Source organism: Osmerus mordax, chromosome 26, assembly GCF_038355195.1.
Source record: "Osmerus mordax isolate fOsmMor3 chromosome 26, fOsmMor3.pri, whole genome shotgun sequence".
In the NCBI taxonomy this organism is placed as follows: domain Eukaryota; kingdom Metazoa; phylum Chordata; class Actinopteri; order Osmeriformes; family Osmeridae; genus Osmerus; species Osmerus mordax.
The window spans coordinates 3,498,453-3,520,934 of record NC_090075.1 but is presented as its reverse complement, the minus strand read 5'-3'; the positions used below and the strand labels follow the sequence as shown (position 1 = coordinate 3,520,934).

At 50.9% G+C, this 22,482-nt stretch overlaps 2 protein-coding genes across 2 annotated transcripts; one reads left to right on the top strand and one right to left on the bottom strand.

Annotated features, from left to right (window-relative positions):
• Positions 1 to 1,654: 1,654 nt before the first annotated feature.
• zmat3 (zinc finger, matrin-type 3) lies at positions 1,655 to 7,484 on the bottom strand. Its single transcript, XM_067229448.1, has 7 exons — positions 7,367 to 7,484; positions 5,026 to 5,129; positions 4,642 to 4,794; positions 4,154 to 4,294; positions 3,732 to 3,907; positions 3,386 to 3,486; positions 1,655 to 1,863 (listed from the first exon to the last, which is right to left on the bottom strand). Exons 1-7 carry the CDS (start codon positions 7,482 to 7,484, stop codon positions 1,655 to 1,657), a joined length of 1,002 nt encoding a protein of 333 aa, XP_067085549.1.
• An 887-nt stretch (positions 7,485 to 8,371) lies between these two features.
• On the top strand, positions 8,372 to 20,198 carry LOC136936181 (phosphatidylinositol 4,5-bisphosphate 3-kinase catalytic subunit alpha isoform-like). Its single transcript, XM_067229929.1, is given in 29 exon segments — positions 8,372 to 8,579; positions 9,220 to 9,345; positions 10,636 to 11,042; positions 11,269 to 11,478; positions 11,955 to 12,049; positions 12,196 to 12,351; positions 12,585 to 12,830; positions 13,287 to 13,372; positions 13,819 to 13,924; positions 14,908 to 15,060; positions 15,215 to 15,349; positions 15,580 to 15,704; positions 16,245 to 16,326; positions 16,489 to 16,653; positions 17,443 to 17,484; positions 17,486 to 17,547; positions 17,747 to 17,909; positions 17,911 to 17,919; positions 18,074 to 18,180; positions 18,566 to 18,602; positions 18,604 to 18,688; positions 18,771 to 18,849; positions 18,943 to 19,113; positions 19,269 to 19,386; positions 19,548 to 19,620; positions 19,623 to 19,673; positions 19,676 to 19,697; positions 19,828 to 20,048; positions 20,051 to 20,198. Coding segments are annotated over 27 exon segments (3,198 nt in total). The 5' UTR covers positions 8,372 to 8,579; positions 9,220 to 9,345; positions 10,636 to 10,690; the 3' UTR covers positions 20,098 to 20,198.
• The last annotated feature ends 2,284 nt before the right edge of the window (positions 20,199 to 22,482 follow it).

The following is a 22,482-nucleotide window of genomic DNA, read 5'->3' as shown; positions in this document are numbered from 1 at the left end:
AAAGTATTCTTCATGTACACAAATTGTTGAATCATGTTTGTCTACTGGAGGAAACTAAAACAATAGTTAAAAAAAACGTAAGTACTACACAACAAAAGGTAATTATTTAACCTAGACTAGCAACATATTCTGCAATAGAATTAATCATATTTTCATTTTGCCTAAATCATTTGAGGAGGAACTCCAAAAATACCTATTTAGGTCGGGATATTAGGAATAGAAGTAGAGAAAATGCAGTAAAATCGTGATCAAATCTCTTTGTTCTGTTTGTGCACGAGAGCATTATGAACTGGTCGGCCGTTTGTCCACCTGGAATCTAAAAGCTGAGCCTTCCCAGAGAGCCCTGGAGTGAGAACACTTCTCTGAGCAGGGTCACTCCTTCTGCGAGGAGTTACGTAACAGTCCCTCTCATGTACAGCCCCAAAACACTTCATCAAAGATGGCCCCCACTCAGTCCCCTCACAAGCCCAGGACCTCGATATGTAGGCTGGGAGGAGGGAAGAGGGGGGAGAGGGCGAGGGGGGTGCTTAGAGCAGCTGTTTTTCTTCCATTGTCAAAAAAAAAAAAAAAACAGGAACAAAAACATCCAGTGTGCCATAAAATACATGCATTCTTTGGAGAGCTGGATGCCCGGGGTTGATGTTCGATGCTCGTACCAAAACGGCAGACGATAGTTCCTGTTCCGAACCCTGTGAAAGCAGCATGCATGCAGACTAGGAAACGTCAGCTTTCACTCGTTTTGTGCAAAGTGTGCGTGGTGGGGGGCTGCGGGAGGGGGTGGGATAATTGTCATCGCAATCCTAGTACAGTACAATACGATCTCCCAGTCTGGGCTGACATACCGTAGTCTAGTCAGTACAGTTACAGATATAGCATAGCCCACACATAGCCCATGTCATATGGTACCATTCTTAGCGAATTATGTAAAACATTAGAACCAAAGAAGTGAAAATAAAACTAAACTAAATCTATTGAATATAGAGATATTCTTTTTCCATACACTTTGACTAAATCCACAATCAGATATAATGTAAAACAAAAACAAAAAAACGATAACATCCTCATAATCATATGTTATTGATGAATAAATAAGCTATGCTAATAATAACCATACACATTCCAGAGGACGAACACCTTAAAACATATCATGGAATGAACATACTGTACATTAAGTAATCCAAACTAAAACAAAAGATCGACAACATACAAGACAGGTGCATACAAATATCATGGGCTAACTCAAACACACAGAGCTGACAGACAGGGCAATGGCCATGAAGACAACACGATACCGTTCTCCCACTCCTTTTTCAGCTGACAGCAGGAAGTCTTCCATCCCCCCCGTCCTGCCTGCCAGCTCGGTGCGGCAGCAGCGAACTGACGTACACGTGTCGGGCTCTGAGGTCAGCGGGGGGAGTCAGTTACCCCGCTGTACCTCCGTTCTCTAGCGTTCCACCTGAGGGTCAAAGGTCACGGTCAACTCGAGACAGCGGCGGCGGAGGGTGGAAGGAGGGTTCGAATTCGAATCGAAACTGACCGTAACAACCTGGAACGAGCGCCCCATCACAAACCCCTTCCTCCCCTCCCACCCCATCCCGCCCCCCAGTTCCCCCCGCCCGCCCGCCCACCTCCCCCCCCCCCCCCTCCCTCTCCCCTACGTGTAGCCCAGGGTCTCCATCTCGCTGCGGTAGCGCTGCTCCGACACCTTGCTCTTGTGCTGCTTGCTCTCCAGGTGCAGACGGAAGTGGGGCTCCTCCCCGGCGCCGCAGTTGCACATGGAGCAGTAGAACTGGCCGCTGGGCGTCACGCACATGGCCAGGTCCCGCGGGATGCGCTGCCTCGGCCGCGGGTTGTAGTACGGGCCTGGGGCGCGTTCACACACACACGCACACACACACACATACACGCACACACATACACGCACACACATACACGCACACATATACACGCACGCACGCATGCATGCACAGGAAAAAATTGAGATCAGACACTTGAGGGGGAAACGTATTTGGGCAAGTTACAGGGACTACACAAATACACAGCACACACACACTCTCCCTCACACACCCACACACTCCCTCACACACACACACACACACTCTCCCTCACACACACACACACACACTCTCCCTCACACACACACACACACACACACACTCTCCCTCACACACACACACTCTCCCTCACACACACACACACACACTCTACCCCACACACACAAAGTTAGAGGCTGTGCTCATTAGAGACATGCAGACCGAGAGATCTCGACGCTGTTATTAGTTAGCTGTGTATGAGAGGAAGAGAACAGATGCCCTACACTGCAGGGCAACATGGGAAATAGAGGCTACACACACACACACACACACACACACACAGTCCAAGCCAGAACAGACTAATACTGACATGGACTCCAACTCAGTTCTATTCTTAGACTGATGTCCATAAAAAAACATGATTAGATCAGCCAACCGCTAAGCCCTGACAAGAGAGTTGGGTACGGTTGTGTGTGTTTGTGTGTGTGTTTAAGAGGAAGATGATTCATCCTCAGAAGAATGGTTAGGATTATGCAGTGTGTGTGTGTGTGTGTGTGTGTGTGTGTGGATCTGATTAAGTGTGGAGACCTAAGTCTGCGACCATGCAGGTGGAGCTGTGTGTGAGGTCAGCGAGGAAGATCTGACGCATGTTACTGGATCGGTTTACACACAGCCCACAGCCTGTGTGTAAACCGTCCACACACGCCCTGTACGCATGGCCGGACTCCTACAACACGCACCGGTCACTCATCCTGAACACACGGCCTGTTACGGTGTTATGTTCTAGAGCGTGAAACCCACTGAGGATCATGCTCAACTAAACATGAGAACATGGGCTCTGAACACTACCCTCGTAATGCAGGATTGCTGTTTCTGTAACTTCAGATAAAAACACACAACTAAACAACTAAACTTTTTCTCAGTCTACTGTAGTGCCTAGTCCTCAGTGTTGATTGATGGGGCCTGGTAGTAGTGGCTGGCTGGCAAGCTTGCTGGCTGGCAAGCTTGCTGGCTGCCTGGCTGAATTGCATGAAGTCTGACTGACTTTGTCTAGCTATCTGGGCTGTCAACAACATGTGATAGTCACATTTCATGCCTGGAGATTTAAAACAACTGCCAACTACATTCCATATTTTCCACCAGTGTCATATAACTGTAACAGAGTGTACACAACAACAATACCCGAATTCATCTCATCTCTCAAACGACTTAAACAAAAAAAAATCTCAGAACCAGAGTTGTTTCCCTCTATGTCATGGAGGTTCTCTTCTCTAAAGACAGTTCTAGATGTGCTTTCAGCTGACAGTTGCTGTTTAAAAGTTGTTATTGATTTTGTTTTTTACTTTTTTTACCTGGCATTGCGGCGGACACCTGCAGGGTCCTTCGGTTTTTGACCAGTCGGTACTCACTCCCCTCCTTCTTCTGACGCCGCTGGGTAGACTCGGACGGGTCTCTGAAACACGGAGCGGTTGTGTAACTGCGGCCCAAGCGGGCTTTCCGAACGTCGGAGAACGGTTTCCTCGACCGTATGTGTCTGCGGGGCCTGCTTGTGTGAGAGTCTGTGCGGCAGCGTGCATCTGTTGTTTGTGCTGAGAGAAGCCGTGGGGTGTGTGTGTCTGTGTGTGTGTCTGTCTGAGTTTGTGTCTGTGTGTGGGTCTGTGTGTGTGTCTGTGTGTGTGTCTGTGTGCGGGGGCTCACATGGTGCTGCAGGCCTGCTGGGCCTCGGCCAGCCTCAGCCTCTTGGCGTGGTTCTTCCCCTGGTAGTGGGCCTGCGCCACTGCGGGGGAGCTGAAGGAGGCGTCGCACAGCTTACAGTAGTCGTTCTCTGTGGCCAGGATCACCCGACTGGCCCCCTTGAAAGACAGTGGCACTGGCTGGGCAAGAGAGGAGGGGTGAAGGGGCAGAATAAAGGAGAGACGGGGAAGAACATGCTCATGTTAAGTTAACGGTCATATGCTGGAGTTATCCTATGGTGTTTTATGTTCTATAAAGTATATCCATAGAAACTCTCGACGTCTCAAACAGACATCTTGGGCGTTTCACCTTGGAAAACGCTTGGAAGTATTGTACAGTACTGCACTGTTTTCCATTGTGTCCTATTGTGTTCCGTCCAGGTTTACCTGCTTTGAAGGCACACTCTCTGTTGAGGAGGTGGGGAGAGGTTGCTGGGTAACTGGCTCTGTGCTCTCGGGTATTCTGATTGGTGGAGGCTGCTGGCTTCCAGCGTAGAAGTTCCTTAGCTTCTTAGAGTGGTTTTTGCCCTGCAGGGTGTATAGACCATGTCAGGGAGTATGGCTCCGTGTCAGAGAAACTTTGCTGTCCACTCTTCTGGGAAAAAAGTGACCTTTACATTTAGTCATTTAGCAGACACTCTTATCCAGAGCGACTTACAGTAAGTACAGGGACATACCCCCGAGGCAAGCAGGGTGAAGTGCCTTGCCCAAGGACACAACGTCATTTGGCACTGCCGGGAATCGAACTGGTAACCTTCAGATTACTAGCCCGATTCCCTAACCGCTCAGCCACCTGACTCACTTTACAATGTGTGTGTTTGCTCTTTGTGTGGATGTAGATGTGTACGATACCACATGCTATAGTACTCTCCTACCTGATAGTGGGCCTGTGCTTGCTGTGCAGAGTTGAGCGTGACGTTACACAGCTTGCAGTAGAGAGGCTTACACATGTCTTCCAGGGTGGAATCGGACTCCTCTTCCCCCAGTAGAGGGTCATCTTCCTGGGGTTGGACGCTGGCTGGGGCTGCCTGGGGCAGTAGAGGACAGGGACCAGGAACAGGGACTAGACCGGGACCGGGCCCGGGATGAGGACCAGGAATTGGACCAGGGCACGGACATGGGCAAGGGCCAGAGCAAGGATCAGGGGCGAGGGGCAGGAGGGGGACAGTGGCCCTCTGGAGCAGGTGGGGGTGGGGAGGGAGAGTTGTGGCTGTTAGGGGACGGGGGAGAGGGAAGCGGAGAGAGTCTGGGTCCACTACCACAGGCGGGGGCCCCAGGGTGGGTGGAGGCCCCATGGTCTGGAACGGCTGCTGTTGGTGGTGCCCAAACAGGCCCAGTGGAGGCTTCAGCAGAGCCTCAGGCCCTGACAGAGAGACAGCACAGTACCAATCACACAGGCCAGCTCAGACTCTGATAGTGACAACACTCAAATCTCCCCCACAAAAAGGGCTTAAAATAGCCTCGCAATCGGTCGACAACATCACAATTCAGAGGGACGCGTTCTGAACTGAAATGCCAAGGCGTGTTTGTTCCAAAGAGCGACAATGGCTTGTTAGCGACATTAGCACAAGGCAGCCATCTCCCACAGGCAAGGGACGGTTCCTAGCGCTGGGAGAGAAGACACTAAGTAAGTCTGGGGGAAGCTTGGTTCACAGTCCAGTGGGGATTGTGGAGATGAGGCCTTGCCAGGCTTCCCTGGCAGTCATGCAGAAAGAGACACACAGTACGGTCCCCGGCTGTCCATGACACTGGACACTCCATGCACACTCGCTCTGGATCTGGGTCTGATTCAAATAGACCAGGATCTGCCTGCTTGGCCGGGCAGATTCTACCCACGCATAAGTGTGTATGTTTGTGTGTGTGTGTTTCGTGTGTGTGTGTGTGTATAACTGAAGTGGGGGACTCCAGTCAGCAGCAGCTGTGACGGACCGTGCCTACTGGAAGCTTCCGCCGTATCGACTTGGACTGAGAGACCGAGGAGCCCAACAACAGTGATTCATAGCCCCAAAATAACGCGGTGGGATGCTGTTGCTTCCGCTGCCAGGGCGGGGACACTAAATCGACAGAATGTCGGGACGAGAATGGAACTTTCCCACGTCCCGATGAGAGTTTCGGAAGTCGAGTGACGCTCGATGGGACCGTATCGCGTCGCACACGTTAATGCCGTGGCCATGTAACAGGAACGCGTGCTTAACACCTAGCTACGGTAATACACGGCATATTATCGAGACATAGAGACGTTCATGTCTGCAGTATCCCAGATGCTTCAGGCTCTAAGCTGTGCATTGCACTGTACAGGACGGCTACCTTCCACCAAACTTAGAGGGGTCAACCATGTGTGGATACTGAATCCTATGATTAATAGAGAATCCAGAAGCAGCTCTGTACCGAAAATAGGTCGAGGGACCTACATAGACAGCTCAAGGTCAGAGTAACAGTCCTCTTCGCCATCCTAGGCATGTTGTGTGTTACCCCCGAGACGCAGAACTGGGATTTGAAACTCCAAACTGCCTCTGAACAGAAATGATTCCACGGCTCAGCCAGTCGGATCAGCCCATCAAGAGGCTTGTTTCAGGTTAGCTGAGGTGAAAGAAAGTCAGGTGCTAGGGTTAGGGGTTTATGTGTGTGTGTGTGTTTGCATGTGTGTGGGTGTGCGTACCGTAAGTGTGTATGTGGGTGTGTGTCTGTTGTGTGATAGTAGGGGGATGGGGTGCGTACCATAATGCTTGTGTCTGTGTGTGTATGTTGGTATGGGGGGAGGATAGCTGGTCTCATAAGGTACAGTAATGGTCCATAAGGCCAGGAGAACCCAAGCAGTGTTTCTGTCCTGAAATAGCCAGGTATTTTCACTGCAGTTTAGCGCTAGAAACTGTAGCTCCGACACATCAATTATGGAGTGTAGACCGCATGCTCGAAGCACTGACTTCATCTGCATGGGTAGCCTTTTGAATGAAGAGAGGTTGAAGGGTGGAATATTGACTAGAACATGCCCATGAACTGCAGCAGTAGAATTATCTTGGATCAGTGTAAAAATGGCAACTATGCCATGATATAAAGAATCTGAAACCTTCAGATTCACACTTAGCATTTGTCAGAATCCTGATATGGAGATCAACTAGGTAAATTGAGTCTGACGTTAAGCCTTAAATGGACCTGGAAGGGTTTCAATATCTTGAAATAGGTTATGAGAGTAGTTATGATTATAAAGTAAAGGAAGGCGGTGTGACTGAGGTTTGCTTCGCTGGCATCTCTGCTGCACCTGCGAGCAGGATACTGTAGGTGAAGTCATTACGGACTGCATTAATAGACTAGCCACTCCATCGAGTTAACTTCTACTTTAAAAAAATATATATATAAATGAAAGGGAAGCAGGCAAGAGTGACAACCCCTTAAATAGATTTTAAGACGTCCTTTCACCGTCATAGTTAGTCGCCTGTACAAAAATCTACAACAAAAGATTCATGGTTTTCATGTTCAAATTCTGCAGCCTACGATTGCAAACATGTTTGATCAGCATTTCACTGCATTTTCTCAACTGCATTCAGACATCCTTTCTCGCCTTCAGCCGAGTGACAGCAACGCATGCAAACATTTTCTTACCTGCCAAACGACCGAAATAATGGCTGCTATCTCCATAGTTCAGAGGATGAGTGCCGAAATTCCTGCAGTAATCTGCACTTTGATAATAAGCATCTCTGTTCTTCACATGCAACGCCATCATCGGATTCGCATCCCTCTGCCAACTTCAAGCCAGCTCCGAACCATACGTGCAGTCCCAGCTCGTTTCACCGGGGAGGGTCGAAAATCGCCGAGAACACGGGATTAAATGTATTTTACTGCAAATATAATGTAGGCTAACTGGTTTGTGAGTGTATTAAAGTGACCATTTCTGTGAAGATTTATAAAACAAAAATTAAATTACATAGATATTTTCTTTATGTTCATCTTTTAACGATGCCATCCTCTTCTTGATGGTGCAGTCCGTTTCCGATACCAGTGACTATAGTGGACTAGTCTTGGGAATGTTAATTTCATACACCGAAAGGGAAGATTGGCACAGCTATGGCAAATGTCTGATAGGTTTTCATTAGAATCAATTATTGAAAATTAAATAAAAACATGTAAGAACTGGGTTATCAACATCCCAGTTCTATTTGTTTGACACAGAAAAAAATGTATTTAGCCTATTCTTATTTTTTGGGGGAAATTCCAAATATTCGATATCTACTGTAAATGAGCATACTACAGCAAACAACGAGCTTCCATACATGACCAATGGCTTACTTTGATGCACCTGTATGCGATACTTAATAATCACAGCACATCTTTATAACCGTTTTTTCCCAGTAACGTAAAGCCACCATCTGTAAAGTTTTTACGTGGTAGTTCATGCGAGGACAGCTCATAGAGACAGCTTATCTCATTGTCAGAAAGTTGATGTGAACAGAAATGCTTTAGTGTGTGGGAGTGAGAGGCGTGTGATCAATCAATATTGAGATTCGTGACTGAAGTGAAGATCAACACTTGGAACAGGGGCTGGAAACGGGGTACGGCGCATCGCACTCGGATCAACACACCGACAGTATTACTGTTACTGTAGGTGCGCCCAATACAACCCAAGGCAAAACTGATAGCTAATTCTGTTGTAGTGGGTTTATTTTTTAACATATCAAGCAACGGATTACTGGTCAAACTGAAGAAGACTGCTTTTATATGGAGAGAATGTTCCCGTCAACTCGTGGGTAGAAGACGCAAGCCGCGCACTGTGGTATGGACAGCGGGAGAAGGAACAGCCCTCTCGCCGTGGAATGAGGTTGGTGGTGGACAATCCTCACACACTTTGAGACATGTCTGTCTGAAGTTATTTTATCTTACTGTAAAAACAACAGTTCTTACTGTAAGAGTAACTGGTTGACTAGCAAGTTACCTATTTGGATCTGACATTCCATATTGATATCCAGCTAACTAGATAGCTAGAATTAGGCAAGGAAAGAAGGAAACTGTCAGTCTAGCTTACTGGCTAAGGGGTAGACAGGCTAGTAGTTGCAGTACAGTCTAGCCTGTACATTCTGCCTGGATGTTCCCCTGCTTGCTAGCTAGCTTACTAGCTAACGTTAAACATTTAGCTAGATATAGCACCATAGAACATATATTTTTGCCAATGTAAATGTGTCATTTGAAAATGTAAGTAATAAAAGCAATTTAAAATGTAGTAGACAGACAGCTAGCTATGTCGCTATTAGTGGACATGAATCAAATATGTAATTTTGGGAGATGGAATTATAACCAACCAATGCAACCAAGTTGACCAGCAACCAACCAAAGGGGTAGCCTGAACCATTTAACATTTTCTCTGCATAACCAGCTAACCAGTTGCAGGTCATATTTCCATATAAAAAGCTTGTGATTATTGTGTATTAAGTGCCTAGATTTTCTCTTTCGTTATTTCAAAGGCGCTGTCACTGGCAAGCTAGCTGTCCCGTCCACCTGACAACCACACACAGCAATCGATGCTGTCAAAGACGATCTGACTCATGCTGGGTGAAAACACCACCGGAAAACTAAAACAGCTCTCCAAGGTATGACATTATGAAACGCATGCCATGCCTTTTGAATATGTGTTTTTCGAAAGGATGAGTACTGCGCTCTTAATAGACGGACACTTGTTCCCCCTCTTGGAGAGCGATAGACAAAGTTTGCATTGTAAAGAGCCCCCCTCGCTCTCCCAGTCATCTGCATTCAAAGTAGTCAGGCTTCACAACACCAGGTTTCCTCACATCCGGAGTTTGAGGAAGCTTCCTTTAGCTCGTTGGCCTCACATCCTGATGACCAGATTGGGCAAAGCACGACTGGGGTTTGTTGTTGCAACTGTCAATGTTGTGACATGACGTTATACCAGATCAGAGGTTATGGCAAAAAAATAAAATAACTGTGTGGGTGTGTGCGCTTTCGATAGTATGCACGCACTGTACTGTATTTATCAACAACACTATTTGTGTGTGTTGGTATGTGTGTGTTTTTATATTATGCACACACTGTATAGCTACGCCAGCAAACTGAAAGAATCCTCCAGTCACTGCCACATGACTCATCGCACAGATCATCGCAATTTCTTCTGTTGGGCAGTGACAGCCATGACGTCACCATTCCTACTGCTCCTAACATGTTGCTCGTATTTCCCATCCCTGTGTGACAGTCTGGGCTTTAGTCACCAGGTGTTGTGCCTCCCTGTTAGTGGGTTAGGAGTGTCGAACTAGCTGGATGATGAGTTATTTTAGAAGCCGTTGCCGCCCAGCCAAGTGGACGAGTGGATGAATGTTCTGTGGGCTGCACCGATGGTGTCAACACAGCTCAAGACTCTCTCACTTCTGTAAACACACCCAGTTTTTTTTTTCTGGGTGAGAGAGGCACTGAGTAAGAGGAACTGGGAACAGCCACCACACCAAGACACGGTCAGACCAGGGAGCTGGCTGTCTCGCAAATGGGACTACCAAATTAAGGGTTCTATTCTGCTCTGCTTTACTCCTACCCTACCAACTCTACTCCTTCTCCTACCTTATTCTACTCCTACTGTACCCCTAAACTACTCTACTCCTACCCTACCAACTCTACTCCTTCTCCTACCTTATTCTACTCCTACTGTACCCCTAAACTACTCTACTCCTACCCTACCAACTTTACTCCTCCTACCTTATTCTACTCCTACTGTACCCCTAAACTACTCTACTCCTACCCCACCAACTCTACTCCTTCTCCTACCTTATTCTACTCCTACTGTACCCCTAAACTACTCTACTCCTACCTTACTCTACTCTACTCTGTTATATCCATCAGGCTAATGCTGCCATGCCCCCCCCTCCCCCCTCCAGGAGACAGTGCCTAGCTTCTGAGTCAGTGTGAGTGGGCTGAGGCCCGAGCCGAGAGATGCCCCCCCGGCCATCCTCCGGGGAGCTATGGGGCATCCACCTGATGCCCCCCCGGATCTTGGTGGACTGCCTGCTGCCCAACGGCATGATCCTGACCATGGAGTGCCTGCGCGAGGCCACGCTCGTCACCGTCAAGCACGAGCTGTTCAAGGAGGCCCGCAAGTACCCCCTGCCCCACCTCCTTCAGGAGGAGACGTGCTACATCTTCGTCAGCGTCACCCAGGAAGCCGAGCGCGAGGAGTTCTACGACGAGACCAAGAGGCTGTGCGACCTCCGCCTCTTCCAGCCCTTCCTGAAGGTCATCGAGCCCGTGGGGAACCGCGAGGAGAAGATCCTCAACCGAGAAATCGGTACGTGCGGGGGGGGGGTGGGGGTGGGGTTTATCCTTCAGGGCCTCCTCTTGGGTGAAATGCCGCGTGCGGAGCTTTTGTGTGAGTGCTCGGTTGTGAGATCAGGGTTTCCCGCAGCATTTTTCAGTTAAGGCGGCCGCCTAAGCAACACACGCCTGCCGCCTTAACTACGTTGTAGAAAAAACCTCTGGAAGAAAAAAAAAACGTGGCGTTTGTTTGATTCCAGGTTTTGCCATCGGTATGCCCGTGTGTGAGTTTGACCTGGTGAAGGACCCCGAGGTGCAGGACTTCAGGAGGAACATCCTGAGCGTGTGCAAAGACGCCGTGGAGCTCCGCGACGCCCACGGCTGTCACAGCCGAGCCCTGTACGTCTACCCGCCCAACGTGGAGTCCACCCTGGAGCTCCCCAAACACATCTACAGCAAACTGGACAAAGGTAGGTGTGTGAGGGAGTCAGGATGCTGAGCGGTTAGGGAATCGGGCTAGTAATCAGAAGGTTGCCGGTTCGTGCCAAAATAATGTTGTGTCCTTGTGTCCTTGGGCCAGGCACTTCACCCTACTTGCCTCGGGGGAATGTCCCTGTACTTACTGTAAATCCCTCTGGATAAGAGCGTCTGCTAAATGACTACATGTAAATGTGACGTACTGAACACCGATAGCTATCGTCCATGGGACTCTAGAGGTGGATTGTGTTTCTCATGTTTCTCTCATGTGGTGAATAGCTGATTTGGCTCAGATATACAGTAGGTGCCAGCCAATCCCAGCCACCGTTGCACACTTTCAAGTTTATATGATATGAGCAGCTGTTACAGGTACTTTGGAATTTGTCACTATACAGATTCTAAGGGAACAGTATTCTGTGGTGCACTGTTCGGTCGTATCTTGAATCCAAACTCCATGATGTTCCTCCAGGTCAGATCATTGTGGTGATATGGGTGATTGTCTCCCCAAACAAGGACAAACAGAAGTACACGCTGAAGATCAACCACGACTGTGTACCAGAGCAGGTGTGTAGCACATCTAACCACATCCACCCAGCTGTGGGCCTTCTCGCCTCGTCTGGTCAATGATCACATTCGCTTGCAATGATGAGGTGTGGTGTCACCTTGCGTCCTCACACTGTGTGTGTGTGTGTGTGTGCGGGGCCTGCCAGGTGATAGCGGAGGCCATCAGGAAGAAGACTCGCAGCATGCTGTTGTCTCCGGAGCAGCTGAAGATGTGCGTCCAGGAGTACCAGGGCAAGTACATCCTCAAGGTGTGCGGCTGCGACGAGTACCTCCTGGAGAAGTACCCCCTCAGCCAGTACAAGGTACAGCACTCACTCACTCACTGACTCACTGAGTCACTCACTGATTCACTGAGTCACTCACTGATTCACTCAGTCACTGTCAGTCGATATTTCTGTTGTCTCTCTTTCATTCTCTCATTCTTGTCTTTCTGTTCTCTCTCTCTCTCTCTCTCTCTCTCTCTCTCTCTCTGTCTCTCTCTCTCTCTCTCTCTCTCTCTCTCTCTCTCTCTGTCTCTCTCAATCCCCTCTCCCAGTACATACGGAGCTGTATAATGCTGGGGAGGTTGCCCAACCTGATGCTGATGGCCAAGGACAGCCTGTACTCCCAGCTGCCGCTGGACACCTTCACCATGCCGTCCTACTCGCGGCGCATCTCCACGGCCACGCCCTACATGAACGGCGAGGCCTCCACCAAGTCCCTGTGGACCATCAACGGCACACTGAGGATCCGTGTGCTCTGCGCCACCTACGTCAACGTCAACATCCGAGACATAGACAAGGTGACGGGCCTCCTCCCTCTCTATCCTCCTCTCTCTCTCCCTCCTCTCTCTCCCTCCTCTCTCTCCTCTCTCTCCCTCCTCTCTCTCCTCTCTCTCTCCCTCCTCTCTCTCCTCCTCTCTCCCTCCTCTCTCTCCTCTCTCTCCTCCTCTCTCTCCCTCCTCTCCCTTCTCCTCTCCTTTCCCTCCTCTCTCTCCTCCTCTCTCTCCCTCCTCTCTCTCCTCCTCTCTCTCCCTCCTCTCCCTTCTCCTCTCTCTCCCTCCCTCTTCCCGCTCGTCCTCGGGTTGTCTTTTTCACCGTGTCTTTCTCTTCTTTTCTTGTTTTTCCTTTCTTTTCTTTCTGTCTCTGTCTCTCGCCCTTTCCGCCGCTCCTCTCTTTGCCTCTGTTCTCTCTCTGTCTGGATGGTTAGACTTGCCACTGTCGGTGCATGTCCTGAAGACCTGATGTGTTCTGTGTAGATCTACGTGCGGACTGGCATCTACCACGGAGGAGAGCAGATGTGTGACAACGTCAACACCCAGCGGGTGCCCTGCTCCAACCCCAGGTACCACCCAGCAGGCCTGGGGCACCACCCAGCAGGCCTGGGGCACCACCCAGCAGGCCTGGGGCTCCACCCAGCAGGCCTGGGGCTCCACCCAGCAGGCCTGGGGCACCACCCAGCAGGCCTGGGGCTCCACCCAGCAGGCCTGGGGCTAGGTGCTTGCTCCTGCACGGGGTTCCTGTAGGGAGAGGCCTGTTGCTTAGCGTAATCAACTCAGCAGTGTGTATTTATCTCTCTCTCCCCCATGTCTCACTGTTTCTATCTCTCACTCTCTCTGTCTGTCTCTCTCTCTCTCTCTCTCTGTCTCTCTCTGTCTCTTCTCTCTCTGTTTATCTCTCTCTCTCTCTCTCTCTCTCTCTCTCTCTCTCTCTCTCTCTCTCTCTCTCTCTCTCTCTCTCTCTCTCTCTCTCTCTCTCTCTCTCTCTCTCTCTCTCTCTCTCCCCACCCAGGTGGAACGAGTGGCTCACCTATGACATGTACATCCCCGACATCCCCCGCGCCGCTCGCCTCTGCCTCTCCATCTGCTCCGTGAAAGGAAGAAAAGGGGCCAAGGAGGTGAACCCCCGCCCCTCCGCCATCCCTCCTTCACCAGGGCTCTCCCCCTCCCCCCCTTTTCTGCCTTGTTTGTTGTGTCGTTTTCATCGGCCATGCCATTGGAGACACTGAAGCCCTCTGGGAACCTGCAGCCCAAAGGACACCAGACCATGCTAGGAGGGACAGCGAGTGCCAGCTAGTGACAGTGATCTCGAGCACTCGTTAATTGAATAGGTTAAATTTAAGTTTAATGAGACGGGCCAGGTCTTTAAGTGTTTAAAGGAAACCCAAGCAGGCACCAGTCCTGTCGTCCCCAGTCCAGCTTTGGGCTTTGACCGGCGGAGCGACGGTGTATGTTGGAAGGTCCGTTGAATTACTAAACACCCTTGTGACAGCCGAGTTGACGTCACAGAGATAGTTTTTGCAGAGCGGCCATGCCCGCGAAAGGGAATGAGGACTGGTCTGCTCAACTGTTATCTAATCTACTCTGCTGCTGTCTGGCCTCTAGCTCTGTGTGTGGTGCGCTAGCTAGCCAGGTAGCCAGGCATTGATACCGTAACGGACACCTATGTGGACTGATCTCACCTGCAGTTGAGCCAGGTTTGTGAGGAGGATGGGTTTCCATGCCGGCGCTGAATTAAAGATAAACGCCTCTTCAGGCGGTTCCATTGTCTGGACGCTTGCTATTTTTAGACCTTTCAAGATACATGGAAACCAGCCTGTGACTGTGTGAGAGTGTGTGACGACTGTCATTACTACAGCCCAGTGCTCCTTAGTTTGAGATTCCCTCCAAAGGCCTAACATGAGATTCCACCCTAATTAATTCCCATGGCGATAAAATAAGGGGCACTTAGCCTAGCCAAATTGACTTTATAACTGAATTCGATTGAATCAAGCTAAATTCTATCAAGTGTGATCCTCGTGGATCTCCTAAGATGCCCTTGTAGATGCATTGCATGTGTCCCTTGAAAAAGGACTCATCCCCGAATTCTCTGTGTCCTCAGGAGCATTGTCCCTTGGCATGGGGCAATGTCAACCTGTTTGACTACACACACACCCTGGTGGCAGGGAAAATGGCTCTCAACCTTTGGCCTGTCCCCCATGGCCTGGAGGATCTGCTCAACCCCATAGGAGTCACCGGCTCCAACCCCAACAAGGTACACATCACAGGGGAATGGGTTTCACACCAGCCCGGGGCTTCACCAGTACGCGTTGAAGGTCCTTGGGGGTCAAATCCGGTCCTGAACCTCCAAATAGCCTGCCACACCTGCTCCAGTCAGCGTCTCTCTGTCCGCCTGTCCGTCCACTCAGGAAACGCCTTGCCTGGAGCTGGAGTTTGACTACTTCAGCAGCCCGGTCAAGTTCCCCGACATGGCTGCTGTGGAAGACCATGCCAACTGGACCATCTCCAGGGAGCTGGGCTTCAACTACAGCCAGTCTGGACAGGTACGGGCCCGCAGAGTCAGCACAGTGTAGCCACAGCTCAGGGGGGTAGCCTTGCATATCCCAGGACCTGGTCGATGTACAATTGAAGTTAGAAGGAGACTCCCTAAACCAGGCCAGACGTGATCCTCGTGTGTGCGTGATGTTTGGTACTTTCTCCCATGGTAAGAGTGTACCCCGCCCCTAAGAGGCTGACTGTTGACGAGGTGTGCGTGTGTGTGGTCTCCGTCCAGAGTAACCGCGTGGCACGAGATCACGCGTTGATGGACAGCGACCTGGAGCAGCTGAGGCTGCTAAGCAACAGAGACGCTCTGTCTGAGATCACTGAGCAGGAGAAGGACTTCCTCTGGAGGCACAGGTACACTTCCTGTTTTGATACCCTACAACTTTATTTAAACCTTCCCGGGGTGGCACAGATAGAGTTTTGTAATGACTATTAGTTTTTGTCCAACTTTGGACTGTCAAATCCAATATGATTTGTGTTTACTGGCGAGTAGTAGAAATGTGTCAGAATGCCTCAAATCACTATCAAAAGACTTTAAAGCTAAATACATCCGCTATCAACCAAGAAGGGTTTTTACAACATTGCTACACAGCACAATAACACAAGGTTTTAGTTCAGGTTTCTCCAATCCTAGTCCTCTAGGGCTGCTGTCCTGCATGTTTTAGATGTTCCCCTGCTCCAGCACACCTGATTCAAATGAATGGTCATTAACCGGCTTCCACAGAGCTTGATAACGACCCTTTCATTTGAAACAGGTGTGCTGGAGCAGGGAAACATGTAAAACATGCAGGACAGCGGTCTTCGAGGACCGCAATTGGAGAACCCCGCTTTAGTGGTTGTGAAGAGGGTACTTTCCTTAACCAATCCGTGCCCTGTCTCGTCCCTCATGACCAGACACTACTGCGTGAACATACCTGAGATCCTACCCAAGATCCTCCTGGCGGTCAAATGGAACTCCAGGGACGAAGTAGCACAGGTAACGTCACCTGGAGCAACATGGCGGAACCGTCACCGCTTTCACCACAGGGCTCTGGTGACCGCGATGTCACCGGTTTGGAGGGCAAACCCAAAAACGAACACAATCCACTTGGAATGACACAAACTGTGCCTTTAAGGGATTTTTTTTGTTGTGGTCTAGATGTATTGTCTTCTGAAAGACTGGCCGGCTATCAGGCCAGAGCAGGCCATGGAGCTGCTGGACTGCAACTACCCAGACCCTGGCATCCGGGACTTTGCCGTGCGCTGTCTGGAGAAGTACCTGACGGATGACAAGCTGTCCCAGTACCTCATCCAGCTGGTCCAGGTAGGTGTCTCCGGACGGGGGTGCTGTTTGAGGAAGGAGTCCTCCCAGACCAGTGAGAGACCTTGCCCTGTTCCAAATGAGCATGACCGCAGAACAACATAGAGCCTGTTGTGCATTCTCTGTTCAAGATAAGGATTCAAGTCCACTTTACCTTCGTTCACCATGAGCTCCCATAGAGAAACTGTGACACCAGGTGAGCTGGTGGCTCTGAATTATGCATTTGATGGTTTTAGCTTGCAGGAAGGGTTCCAGGGCACTGGGTTAGTTGGTGGTGGTCTAAGTGCTGACTTTTCTGAGACTTTCTTTTCTGAAAGTTCTTTTCACAACTTCTGGGAATTTGCATTCGCCTGAATGTCTCATTTCTGCTAGCCTTGAAAAGTTGCTTTTGACATTTTGAAAGCCAAAACCATTAAATGTCACCCCCCCCCCCCCCCCCTCTCTCTCTCTCTCTGTCTGTCTGTCTGTCTCTCTCTCTCTCTCTCTGTCTGTCTGTCTGTCTGTCTCTCTTCTCTCTCTCTGTCTGTCTGTCTGTCTCTCTCTCTCTCTCTCTGTTTCTCTCTCTCTCTATCTCTCTCTGTTTCTCTCTGTCTCTCTCTCTCTCTCTCTCTCTCACACCTCTCTCTCTCTCTCTCTGTTTCTCTCTCTCTCTATCTCTCTCTGTTCTCTCTGTCTCTCTCTCTCTCTCACACTCTCTCTCTCTCTCTCTGTTTCTCTCTCTCTCTATCTATCTCTGTTCTCTCTCTCTCTCTCTCTCTCTCTCTCACACTCTCTGTCTCTCTCTCTTTGTAGGTTCTGAAGTATGAGCAGTACCTGGATAACACATTAGTACGGTTTCCTATTGAAAAAGGCTTTGACCAACCAAAGGATAGGACACTTCTTTTTCTGGCACTTAAAGTGAGTAGCTTTCGACAGTTCCTTATTCCATGGAACACGGAGAACCCCAGCACTTCCCCATGTTGTGTGTGTGTCTTGTGTTTTGGTGTTTATATATGCATAGTGTGTGAAACAAGAACATGTTGAACTTGTGGACTGACTGGGCCTGAATTGGGGAGTGGTCCGTGTGAAGAGTATTGAGTCGCTGTTGGTGCTCCAGGTCCGAGATGCACAACAAGACGGTGAGTCAGCGCTTCGGCCTGCTGCTGGAGTCGTACTGCCGGGCGTGCGGCATGTACCTGAAGCACCTGAGCAGGCAGGTGGAGGCCATGGAGAAGCTCATCAACCTCACCGACATCCTCAAACAGGAGAAGAAGGACGAGAACGCAGAAGGTAGCCAACACACACACACACGCACACCTGTCCATGTTTCTCACTGGTCAGCTGGGGTCTCTGACACTTGGATTTACTTTTGGGAGCAATTGATTTTAATCAATTGAACTTACTGTGTGTGTGTGTGTGTGTGTGTGTGTGTGTGGTTCCTCAGGTCCAGATGAAGTTCCTTGTGGAGCAGATGAGGAGGCCGGACTACATGGATGCCCTGCAGAGCTTTACCTCTCCTCTCAATCCGGCCCACCAGCTGGGAAATCTCCGGTGAGACGAGCTCAACCCTCTGACTTGATCTGCTAGCAGCATGAGGAGTCACAGGGGGGGCCAGTCAGGAGCACACGTGAACTCTCTCCTAGCAACTGTTGTCATGGTGATAAAGGAGACCGTTGACCTGCTGCCTCAAAACTCTTAAGGATGAAACTTCATTTTCCTCTCTCTCTCTCTCTCTCTCTCTCTCTCTCTCTCTCTCCTCTCTCTCTCTCTCTCTCTCTCTCTCTCTCTCTCTCTCTCTCTCTCTCTCTCCCTCTCTCTCTGTCTCTCCATACCATCCCCAAACCCCCCCTATCATCCACCCTGTCTCCCCTCCTCCCTCCATGCCCTCCTCCCTCCATGCCTCCTCCCTCCATCCCCTCCCTCTGTCTCTCCCCAGGCTGGAGGAGTGCAGGATCATGTCCTCTGCCAAGCGGCCCCCTGTGGCTCAACTGGGAGAACCCAGACATCATGTCGGAGCTGCTCTTCCAGAACAACGAGATCATCTTCAAGAACGGAGACGGTGAGAGCAGCTCCGGGCCGAGGGCCTCGCACCTCCGGTGATCGTACGGCCTTACTGACCGACGCGCGTGTGTGTGTTCCAGATCTGAGGCAGGACATGTTGACGCTGCAGATCATCAGAATCATGGAGAACATCTGGCAGAACCAGGGACTTGACCTCAGGTTAGTCCTCACACACAAGTGTGTACATGTGTGTGTGTGTGTGTGTGTGTGTGTGAGACCATGACAGGGTTTGACACAGCGGTGTGCTTGCAGGATGCTGCCCTACGGCTGCCTGTCCATAGGGGACTGCGTGGGCCTGATCGAGGTGGTGCGCAGCTCCCACACCATCATGCAGATCCAGTGTAAAGGAGGCCTGAAGGGGGCGCTGCAGTTCAACAGCTCCACACTGCACCAGTGGCTCAAGGACAAGAACAAGGGAGAGATGTGAGTGTGTGTGTGTGAGTGTGCTTAACTTTTTTGTGCCCAAGACCTTGGCACCGGACTGTATGTGTGTGTGTGTGTGTGTCTGTGTTTAACAATTTGTCAAAATGTCCTTATTGTGTTATTGTACAATTGCTTCCGTCTGTGTGTGTGTGTAGGTACGACATGGCCATAGACCTGTTCACGCGGTCCTGCGCGGGCTACTGTGTGGCCACCTTTATCCTGGGGATAGGAGACAGGCACAACAGCAACATCATGGTCAAAGACGACGGGCAGGTAGGCTGCCTCTGCATGCGCACGTCTCCGTCACGCCCCAAAGAGTCGAAACAAGTGCACCGCTAGCATTTCACATGGGAGCACAGGCACACGTAGCATGGTGTGGCCGGTTTGTTTTGAGCCAGTCGTCTGTGTCGTCTCACCCGAGCGTTGCTCCGCAGCTGTTCCACATCGACTTCGGTCACTTCCTCGACCACAAGAAGACGAAGTTTGGCTACAAGCGCGAGCGGGTTCCTTCGTGCTGACTCAGGACTTCCTCATAGTCATCAGCAAAGGCACTCAGGAGTGCACAAGACCAGGGAGTTTGAGAGGTACAGTACAGCAACTATGTCCTGTAGCTGTCGCAGTGCAAGCCAAGCAGATGTACACACACACACACACACACACACTGCTCCTCAGAGCCCTCTTCTGTGTGTATGACCCCCCCCCCCTCCCCCTCAGGTTTCAGGAGACGTGCTACAAGGCCTACCTGGCCATCCGTCAGCACGCCAACCTCTTCATCAACCTGTTCTCCATGATGCTGGGCTCGGGCATGCCCGAGCTGCAGAGCTTCGACGACATCGCCTACATCAGGAAGACCCTGGCCCTGGACAAGACGGAGCAGGAGGCCCTGGACTACTTCATGAAGCAGATGAACGACGCCCACCACGGGGGCTGGACCACCAGATGGACTGGATCTTCCACACCATCCGCCAGCACGCCCTCAACTGAGAGGCCACCCTCTCCGCCCCGGGTCAGGGGGATCCAGGCCTCTTCTCCAGTCTCCTCTTCCTCCCCTGTCCACCTTCCCCACTCCCCATAACCACCCCCCCCCCCCCCCCCCTTCCTCAGCCAGCGCCACGAGGAGGAGAGAAACAGGTGCAGGCTTCTCCATCTACCTGTGGCTCGGAGGCACCGGATCCAAAGATGGCCACGGTCCGTCACCGCACCCGAGCGTCGCCCTCCACGGCCGAGCACTTCACCAAGCCTCCGCCCAGGACAGACCGACAGATTTGATCTCTTCTACTGTGTTCCCCTTCCCGATCTGCGCCTGACTTTTACGAGACCGCGTCCCCAGAGTTTTGGGACCTGTTTTTCCCGGCCTCGGGGAGAGTCCTGCCCCCCACCACCTCCACCCCCGCCCCCCCTCTCTCCTCCGTGTTTGTGAACGAGCGGGACTTCGTAGAGAGGCTCAGGGCATCAGTGTCTTCTGCTCCTAGCTCCTCCCACACGGGGGGGGCACCTGTAGGACTATGCACGGGACCGCCGGGGGCCCTCGGATGCACAGGGTGTGACCCAGGTCACCGCAAACCCGAGCGTCAACTCCCGCCACGTCCTCGACGGGAAGCCTACCATGTATTCTAGCACAGTCTCTTTTTGTATCGACGTTTTTATCATTACCATTCTTTCATCCATTGCCGTACTTTGTTACTTTATTTATTTCCGTACGGCAGCCCATGCTCCCCAGGGCCAACCGAGGCGGTCGGGGGCCTGTGTTTGGAGGTTGCGAGAGGGAGAGAGAGAGCGTCAGAAGAGCTAGGTCGCCGCGGGATAGCCTGCTTCCTGCCTAGCCGCCTCACTCCTGTGTTTGGCGTAGCGTCGCTGCCTCATTGTGTTTGCCTTCCTCCCCCTGAAGCCTGTTGCACCGGAAGCTTCCGCGTTCCGCAGACACCCCCGGTGCGACAACGTTTCAGCGTAGAGAGGAAGCCTTCTGGAGTGGCGGGCGCTGGGATAGCTAAGGGCTGCCCCCGGTGCCCGCCGGCCGTGTTTTCAACAAGTTTTTTTTTTTGGGTCGATTGTTTAAAAAACAAAGTTTTTTTTTTTTTTTTAAGTGTTGGTGTCATGTTACATGCTCCATAATGCCAGCGTACTGTGCGCCTGTTTTAGAAAGCTCTCCTAGCATCAAAGCTCCTAGCATTAAAGACGAGGTCAGAGCTAGCGAGGGTGTTGCTGTGACTGGAGTAAAAGGCCCCAGTCCTCAAGCCATGACTGTATCTTCACATCTTGTTAGGCTTTATTCACTCTTAGGGACGACTGAATCCTTTCCCAGTCTGTGTGTGTGTGTCTGCGTGTGTGCGCGCGTGTGTGTGCTCTGCAAAAAACAGACACAGTTATCAAATGCAGTAAACCAGCCAACAGGTGTTTGTATAGTGTCCCTGTAGCTGAAGGTCGCAAATGTGTTTTTTGCACTTTTTAAAATGTAAAATGCCTTTTTGGTCCTGTAAGGGCCGCCGTAGAGAGATGGCTTGCATGTTCTTGACGCCTATCACTAGTTTAGCCTATCACGTTCTGGGGCCAAGGCTTCTAGTGGTCTAGGGACTCACTTTGATATTACGTTTTCTCTTTGTTTTGTGTGTGTGTGTGTGTGTGGTGGGTGGGCTAGTCTCTCAGGCTACATAGCTTAACGGGCAGGACCCCTTGAACATCCCATTCATAATGTGTGTGAGTATGTCGTTGATATAACAATGTTGTCACAGTGTGTGGTCAATGCCTTGAAAACCCTTTTCCACTTTGCCGGACAGCACCAGGGAAGACTCTTCTGTAAAGAGAAGTGGGGGGGGGGGGGGGGGGGGGGGGGGGGGGGGGGGGAAGAGAAAATAAACGAAAGCTTGAACGCTTGTAAATGTTTTACTTGAAACGCCATCGTTCCGAAGCGTCTCGGAACGTGGAGCAAAGTGTGGATGTCAAACCCATCCTGAATGTGATGGACTCCTCCGGGGCGCCCCAAGTCTCGCCACGTTCCGGAAGACTGACTCGGGCCGTGCCTGCCTACTCTGAAGGAGAAGGGAAGGCAGGCGGGGTGGTGAGGGTAGGAAGGAGTTGTTCCAACCAACCCTGCTTGACCTCTGTCAGGTCACATGTTGATGCTTAATCGACTCCCCAGCTCTACACGGCCATGACGCCTGGTCCACGCGACGGCGTGTCGTCACGGTTACGGGTGCGTCGGCACAGGATGGGGGCGTGCTCCAAATGTTTGTGCGGACTACACTGGTACAGCAGGCTGCCGTGCTGGAGTTGTGAAACCATCTATCGTACGCGTCCGTACGGACCCAAAAGCTTCGCTTTTCTCAAGGGGTAGAGCTGGGGTAGGGATGGGGGAGAGCTGGGGTAGGGGAT

What these genes read in the sequence shown, in the direction of transcription:
- zmat3 (XM_067229448.1), bottom strand. Translation starts at nt 7,484, where the DNA reads ATGGCGTTGCATGTGAAGAACAGAGATGCTTATTATCAAAGTGCAGAT. An exon ending in AGAGTGTGCCTTCAAAGCAG is followed by an intron (nt 3,908 to 4,153) that starts GTAAACCTGGAC and finishes TCTCTTGCCCAG; the next exon opens with CCAGTGCCACTGTCTTTCAA. An exon ending in GGTGTCCGCCGCAATGCCAG is followed by an intron (nt 1,864 to 3,385) that starts GTAAAAAAAGTA and finishes AACGCGCCCCAG; the next exon opens with GCCCGTACTACAACCCGCGG.